Source organism: Cryptotermes secundus, unplaced genomic scaffold (assembly GCF_002891405.2).
Source record: "Cryptotermes secundus unplaced genomic scaffold, Csec_1.0 scaffold1928, whole genome shotgun sequence".
Lineage (NCBI taxonomy): Eukaryota > Metazoa > Arthropoda > Insecta > Blattodea > Kalotermitidae > Cryptotermes > Cryptotermes secundus.
The window spans coordinates 907384-915946 of record NW_019740681.1 but is presented as its reverse complement, the minus strand read 5'-3'; the positions used below and the strand labels follow the sequence as shown (position 1 = coordinate 915946).

General features: G+C 42.1%; 1 protein-coding gene across 4 annotated transcripts in view; it reads left to right on the top strand.

Annotated features, from left to right (window-relative positions):
* The first annotated feature begins 536 nt into the window (after window positions 1–536).
* The window catches only part of LOC111872602 (protein spaetzle 5), a 64085-nt gene continuing 56058 nt past the window's right edge, over window positions 537–8563 (top strand). For 2 of the 4 annotated variants that reach the window (XM_033754764.1, XM_033754762.1), the window contains exon 1: window positions 537–813. In XM_033754764.1, the coding sequence (XP_033610655.1) occupies window positions 739–813 (75 nt within the window). In that variant the 5' untranslated portion in view covers window positions 537–738. Of the gene's footprint in view, window positions 814–1778; window positions 1951–3955; window positions 4122–8563 lie in introns of those variants that run through there. The other 2 variants (XM_023866671.2, XM_033754763.1) reach the window with 2 other exon arrangements.

Here is an 8563-nt window from a genome sequence, read left to right as displayed (position 1 = left end):
ACTTTGCGTCAGAAACAATGTTTTATAAACAAATAATAAATACAATGCATTATAATTTAGGAGCCGCGATAGCTCAGTCGGCACAGCGACGGGCTGCATGGCCGGTGTTTGATTCCCGGCAGGGGCAATAGATTTTTCTCTACTCCACAGAGTCTAAACCACCTCTGGGGCCCATCCAACTTCCGTTTCAATACGTAACAGGGTATTTTTTTCCCGGGGATAAATCGGCCGGCGCGTGAGGCTGACCACTCACCACCATCTAGAGCAGAGGTCAAGAATGGTGCAAGCTACACCTCCACTCCCCCATACGTCTTCATGGCGTAGTGCTTAAATAATATCTTCACGGTATCATTAAGAAAGCTTAAAATTCGGAGGTAAGGAAACTGCCACGGAAACTATGATGGACGTCTGATTACACATCTTGAAATCCACCGCTGGACGTTAGGTGCATCTCGATAGGAGTTCTGATGTTCCGAAATCGTCTCCCACGGTACGCCACTTTCGTTCCGTCCTTCCAGTGGCTGCAGTGGGTCGTTGCATGCGAGCGAGTCAAGTTGGACTTCCGTGTGTGTTCGAGTGTGTTACCTCCCCATGCATATCTCGTGCGGCAGAACAGTCTGCAGTACCGTGAGTTGTGCTAATTAGAGGATTTGCAAGTATCTGTGGCTTTATATTAATTGAATGCGATGTTGAAAAGTGGAGAAACCACGTTGAAGTACTTTGCTTGGCGAACAGGTTATGGTACTTTCCGAAGTGACGTTGTTTCCGAATATTACAGCGTTCATTACCTTTATATATAGCAATTTTATAAATGTTAGTATTTTCATTTCGATTGAAATTGCATATATCATGGTTAAGATGTGCATAATTATAGTTTGCAAGAGATATTTAGCATCAAGAATTACGTGAAAATTTGGAGGAAATTCTGGCGCAAATTTTTGATGAAAGAAGTGTTTAATATTTTAAGTGTTATAACAGAGTGGACGTATTTAGAAGTTCGTAACTATATGTTTGTAATATTTTAGAGTCACTCATAATTTCCTCCTCTCCAGAAACTGCATAATTCGTAATTTACTAGCAGATATATGAACATGGATGTTTGATTGAACTCGTCTGCAACCATATTGGATTTGAGGTTTTGGCGCTTTCGTGAACATATTAAAAGTAATATAAATTACAAACTTGATATTATGCATTAACAAATACGGCAATTTATAAAGTTCATAGTCATTTATTTTTCAGATCTTAATTTCAGACATTTTAGACGTGAGTTTGCTGCGGTTGATAAATTGTTATAATAATATTCAGGGATCTACACGAATGAAGCCAGACACTTAGATGTGACGTCACCATTTACGTATCTTGTTTCGTCATTGAAGACACACGTCTGCATTTCTGCCATTTTCTAGCAACAGTGACGTAACAGCGCCAAGGCTAAACTGACTGCAGTTACATCGGTTTGCGAGGGAACAGTGAATTATTATAAAAATATCAGTTATGGAAACGAATTTTGTGTTCTCAAACAAACATGAAACTTAAGCTCGTTAGCTTTACGATGCACAGAGGTACAACAACCACAGAGTTCGAATGCCCCGCTACTGACGCTGCTGCCTTCCAAGCCAACACTACTCCGATCGAACCCAGTGCGGTGCTATATGCTTGTGTTTATTTTTTCGTGAATTAATTGAGTTTCTGTTGACATGGCTGGTCACGACCACTTCCTCCTACACACTCCAACAGGTAGTCTACGTGATTTTGTTTCTAGGTAGAATGACATCTGATAAATTGTTACCCAGTAACCATATAGTCGTATTTCTTTATAATTATTAATTCTGATTAATATGAAGAGGAAATGTACAAGGTCAGAAGCCGTTAAAAATGTTACTTTACCTTGTAGAAGGTGTGTGAACAAGCAGGCAGTGAGCACGACATTGCACGAGTTTCATGCAGGTNAAAAAAAATCTGTAAGTAACTTAATAAAAATGAAAGCAGCTGTAGAAATCGTAGAGATTTTAGCTTTAATATATAATTTGTATATGACCAAATTGGTAGGAGCCAATTTCTAACTATAATTTAATTGTAATTATTATTATCCATAAATAACTTAATGGAAACCGGAAAAGGTGCAGGGTTATGTTTATTATATAGCTGGTATATGAACGACTTGACGGTGAATGAGAATATTAACTGGTCGCCATAATGGCACTATTTATAGTTATTCTTCATTATAATTATTACCAATAGTAATAGAAATATTAATAGAAATAGCTATAGAAATCGTAGAAAAGTTAGTTTATTATGCAGTTGCTGTATGATCAGTTTCCCAGCAAAGTATATTTAGTGGCCTCTCAGTGGGACTGATGTAGGGTGGAGTGGAGGTATAGTTCCACCACCGTCTTCATGGCGTGGTGTTTAATTAATTAAAGCCCAGGAGTAACTTGACATTTATCGTTATGAGAGTATTTATAATTAGTCTTAAACTACAATTATAGTTTCTAACTGAGATATATATATGTATATGTATATTGTGACATGTTGCGCAATGGAGGACAACCCCTCCCCCCCACAGTGACGTGGCGGATGAGTCAGCGCTCCATCCCCCCCCCGCGGTGACGTAACACGCAACGCGCGGTGACGTAACTCGGCGCGAGTAAACAGCGTTGCTAGGCTATACGCAAACACGGCGACGTGGCACCGGTCCTACTGTGACAAGGCACTCAGTAAACCCTAAACACGTTACAATATATATACGTATAAAGATGTACAAATCTCAGACAGGTTAGTTTGTTATGTAGTTGCTGTCTGGACAATGTGATACAGAAGCGAAACATTGCAACACAGTTTATGGAATTATTTCAGATTTTTGTTTAATTGCGACTTTTTTTTAATTAATATTTCTAGCTGAGATTTGGACAAGAGATACCTAGGCCTTAACGTTTAGCCTTGATGTTAGTGGAGTTAATTGCATTTGCCGTTTAGAAGTGTTGGCAAGACTGACACAACTTGAATCGGCCACGACAGCATCCAACACATCTCGCCGTCCTCTCCAGAATGTGGCCGCTTACCGGCACTGCAGACCCACACTTCAGTCATTACTTCACTTTTATCTGCGGCCTTGCTTTCGGCGTCTTCTGTCCCACTTCGGCCATACGTCCAGTTCCTGCTAGCCGCTGAGTCCTCCTTGAGAGGTCAGTAGTTGCTCAGCCACACAAGAAATTCCCGTCATTCAGTGGGATCCAAGAAGTTCATTGCCATGTTCACAGGAGCCCGCCACTTGTCCCTATCCGGAGCCAGATGAATCCAGTACACACCGTGTATCCTGCCTTTCAAGCCCATTTTCATGTTGTCTTTCCATCTACGTCTAGGTTTTCCCTTGTGGCCTCTGCTTCCTAGGCATTTCTGCCTATTTCATCTAGGCGTAGTTGTTCAGCTGTTCACGAAATTCCACCCCTTCTAAGCAACCGACAATTCATTACCAGGCTTACAAGTGCCCACCTTACCGGGGTCCATATGAAACCAGTCCACACAAGTATATCATATGTCTGTGAGATCCATTTTAATATCATCTCCCCGTATTGGTTTCAGTGTTCTTAGTGATCTCTTTCCTCCAGGGTTTCCCACTAATATTTTGTGTGCACTTCTTATCTGTGTCTCCACATCTCTGATCCCAGATGGTATAATTTGCTGCTGTCTTCGGCTTGCAACTCATTTCACCACATATAAATGGGTTCTCATTTGTCTTATTTATCATTCCCTGTCTACTGCTGTGTTGTGCTGCCTATGTTGATCAGAATTCAGCCTCAGCATTTCTGCTTATCGCACTCAGGATGTACAGGACACGCACCCACTGGCTCATGTGAGAGTCTGGACTGCCCCTGCCTCACGCTGCTCATGCAGCGTCACTTCTGACCGGGTTTTCTCAGGGAAGCAATACCTCACTGAGCTGAGACCGACGCTAAGTAACTTACGCAGTTGATACAATGTTGTTAGATAACCCATCAGTTTCTAATTAGTGTGCTGAATATTTCAACGAAGTGACGATCCTACAGGCTTTCAAGTACACCACCAATCCTAGTGCCACAGGATGTTTCAAAACAATTGCTGTAATGACGTGTCCGAGAGTAAGCGTTAATCAGATCAGTTCATGGACAGTGCCTCTGATATTTGACCACTGATAGATGGACAGGCCGGATACCAGAAAATCTTCCTACTTTAAATTTGTGTTGTACTAAAAATGCTGTTGTATTGTATTGGAAATTTTAGTAATATCTTATTGCCCAGTTCGTGCTGCACTCTCCACCCATCTACGACTAGTTCACTTCCTCAAGTTCACAGGAAGTACTGAGAATATACAAAGAGAAATCGTTTTGTTTTAGTCCTGCGTTCCATTGTGACCCAAGGAACGTTTATATTAATTCAAGTTTTTGCAGTTCTGCGAATTGCACGCATCTGTGTAGCTCCACCATTCGGATAGGACTTTGTGAAATTGTGTAAAGGGTTTAGGCGTGAAGTCACGTCTGTTGTTAGCTTGTACCTACATTTGTCTGAAGTGGCGTAATTTGTATCAATCAAGAAAGAAAACTGTCGTCGGAGTGAAATAAGATAAATTATTTTATGGCAGATTCCACACATGATCGTACAAATTATCAAATATCTGACTGACCGACTAACAAAGCAACTAACACTTCTTTATTTTCTGCTTGTTTCTGTCTCTCCTTCTGCATGGCCGGCAAACCCTAATTTAACTTAACTCTGTTTGTATGTACGTTCATATGTGCCCACTGCCATCTGCTGATTTGGATTAAGAAAAATGTATGCGCGAAGCATTTCAGATCCCCTGAAATATTGACAGTGCTTAAATAATCTTGAGGTGCACCGAATATATGTATAGTATTGTACGTGTAACTTCTCTGCCGATAAAGAGTCTAAATTTCCATGCGGCAATTTACTTGTACATTAGTGTTTCTCAGGCTATGATCCGCGGTTCGACGTTTGTAGGCAGAATAATAATAAAATTCTTTCTAATTTTCTGTTGATATTTTGAAATGATGCAACTTATGCCTGAAAGGTTTTCCCGATTTGATTCAAAATGACGTGAAAATGTATTTAGTTATTGAACCAGCAACCATGATTCACGGAAAAGGACTAAAGCCGGCTTAATACTTTAATGTGAAGCACGAATACGTGATAAAGAGAATCGCTGTAATATTAACCGAAGACGTTGATTTTATTGGAAGTGACAGACAGAAGAAGAGAACATTTTTCTTAACAGGCTCCCAATTATCCGTGGAATTCTCGTAATTTCTTTCAACCGTGAATAATAATTACATTTTCATGTAAAGCTAATTAGTAAGCGCAGTCTCCCGCAAGGTGTTCTCTTTGACCCTGAGGTTTGTCCGGGTTTCCTTCAGTAGTAAATACGAATTTTAATTCCATCCTACGTTAATTAATGAACATAGCGTTTCTATAATGCGTTCCTTGTTATACTGAGGTTTGTAACCCTGTTCTACACCAGCAACTGTGAGCGTACGGTTTTGTCACAGCACAGACTCGCATATTCTCCGGTGTTTCCAAGTTGCTGTTTCTGTTAGTCCGTGGGAACCGTGTTTGCTGCCAGAGCAGGACAGTCCCTTCCAAATATTTCTGTATTTCTCTCCCCTGAGTTCCACAGCTCACTCAATGAACACGGTAGCTGATACCCGCCATCCTACCCGTCGCTATATACTCATGACTTCAAGGTGCCCGCTACTGTTTCAGAACACGAGATTTCAGCACCACAATTAGGCCTTCTCTTACAGCATTCTGATCCAGTTCACATCCATCCTGTCTCACTGAGATCCGTTATAATGATATCCTTCAGTCTCCTCTCTTATATGCAGAGTGAAGGTGTCTATTCATATTTGTTGTGCACTTACTTCCTCACTCCAGACTGTTTTGGTCGTCCGTATTTACTTATAAATAGAATCCTGGGCGTAGAATGGAAATAATTAAACTATTTCATCTGATTCAGTGATAGTACATAATATATGGACTAATAGTAAATGATTTAGTAACATAACTCCAGTTAAGAACAGCTGCAGTTGAAAAGCCATGGATCGGCTTCTTATGCTCATAATCCTAAGTAGCTATACTCGTACGTATGTGTATGTGTATGCAGTAGTGTCATGATTCTACCGCTCAGTCGTCGAGTAGACCTGTGACAGATCTACCCCCCTCCCCGCCCCTGCGTAGTGGCAGGAGAAGTCGGATGTTTATATAATTAGCTCTTGTAATAATGCCGAAGTGCCATGTGAGCTAGTCTAGGACGGTTTCCGTCCACATGAATATCGCCAGGCCATGTCAAATTTTCTAGCTAAGTGACCAGCCCACCACAGCCTTTTTTATTTATTTACACTGTTCGGAAAATTGCATTGGCTGTGTTATCAGGATGAAGGTAGGCCAGTTTAATTGAACAATGATCTGTATCAAGTCAAAATTAGGAGCGCCATAAGGTGTCGTGCAGTCTCATGTAGCGTCTGCTGTACAACAAACTGTGAATGAACTTGCGGCATTTTCGATCTGATTATTTTATGCACAAGAAACTGTGGAAGGGGCATAAATTGTTTAATTCCAGGGAGGGTTCTTATCCTGTTTAGTGTCGAATTGTGTGTTTTTAATGGAACGATAAGAAACGCAGTTTTCTGCTAAGTGCACTTCCGGTTGCAAATATACATATTCGAAGTGTCCCTTCCTGAACTGGGAGCACACTCAGCAACATATTTACACAGTGTCTGTTCAGGCGTCGTGTGCGTTTCTGTGGCCATATTGTCCGTTACAGATTTTTAAAAGAACCTTGCTTTCCTTGCAGTGCGATTGAATTGCATGTTTATGATAATTATTAGTGCAATTTTACGACATGATAATGGGACTATTAGTGACATGTCACTTGTGAAGTTTAGCAGACGTAAGTTCCAGTGCGGGTGAAGTGATACCAGCCGTTACGCCACGGCCTGTAAGGCACTGTACTGGGCGCACAGACTCGGTGATGTCCGTGGCACAAATTTCCAAGAGGACACTTGCAATTGCATCCGTCGATCGGGATAAGCGTGTGCCGTTTGTGATCGCAACGACCCTCTAAGTGTTTCTGGTACAGTGTTGTGCTGTTGTCAACGGCTGCAACGCTCCATGGAAATTACAGCGCCTGTCCGACGAAGACTTCGAAGCGGGGACCGTGGCAAGAGGAGCTCCGCACAAACAGTATCGTTAATACCAAAACAGTGCCGTGCGGAACCTTTAGCGATTGAGGGCCCATCCGCAGGAGGATGGGGTTGGGTACTCGCGTTAGATTGGGTACGCCATAGCAGGATTGGTCTTATCAAGACAGTCCGGCCCCAGGCTGCAACGATAAATCAGTACCTTTGTAAGGAAACTCCTGTTTGATGCGGTACCCGCAGTGACTCAGGGCTTAGGTTAAGGTTGAGTTGGACACCCTGTGCATTTGGTATTTTTTTTTTACTTACTTTGTAAGGTCTTGTCCTCCCGCCCTCCCCGTTAGGTGCCCCCGATAGGATTTTTGGTTAGGCGACGTGAATTTAGGTTTTGTGTCCGGTTCAGCCTTCTGCCGGCTGAACGGACGCTCGTTTAGTTTTAAGTATTTCTCTGTGTGTTTTTTTGTGACACAGGGTGACGACTTGACGGGGTTCGGTCGGCACGAAATGAGATGAGTGCGAGAGGGAGAGAGGTAAAAAGAACTTTAACGGTCTCTGCCTATGAATAACTCGCACTGGAGGGTCAGAGATTCAGTAAAACAAAACCTAATTTTGTTTGACCCACCTTTCACTTCAGTTGTGAGAGATAAGTGACTGAATCTATGCGAGTGTACAGAGTATGTGTGTGTATATATGTACATATATGAAGTGACATGTCATGTTTGTGTGTGTTTATGAGCTGTTGTTTCAATGTATAAAATGATATAGCGAGGAAACGCACAAGGTGAGTGTGCTCCAGCTTCAGCGTTGGACAAAACACCGACTGTCGTCACTTAGGCCTGCGAAAGGTAGGTCGGTAAATGTGCCCCAGCTTCTGCATCGCAGGAGACAGACACTCACCGCGGAGGAACTCACCAGGATCAAGTAACTGATCCCTGTACATTGTTGCTTTCTGAGAAATCTCTGACATTTGCATTGTACGCGTCAGTAAACACTGAAACGCCATCGGAGTTGCCACTTTACAGGAATAGGAAAGTTACTGGCGCAATCATTTTTGTCTTTGGAGTAGCGAGTTCGTTAGAGTGAAACTGACTTGACTGCCGTGTGCGGCTGTGTAGAGGCGACAGTTTGTGAGACAGTACATACAGGTCTGATTGCGGTCACAGATTTTCTCTGCAAGTCGAAACGTCGTTCATTTGGCCGTGATCTTACGTTTTCGCTTCATTTTTACGTAAAGAAAGGAGCTTAGTTCGAACACGATAAATGCGAGTTGCACTTTGAAACAAAAAGACTTGGACATTTTGTTTCGTTTTCTCCGGACGAGCACTGGATCGGAAACTGCGATTTTGACTTCCTCATGCTTTCATTTTCTTTGG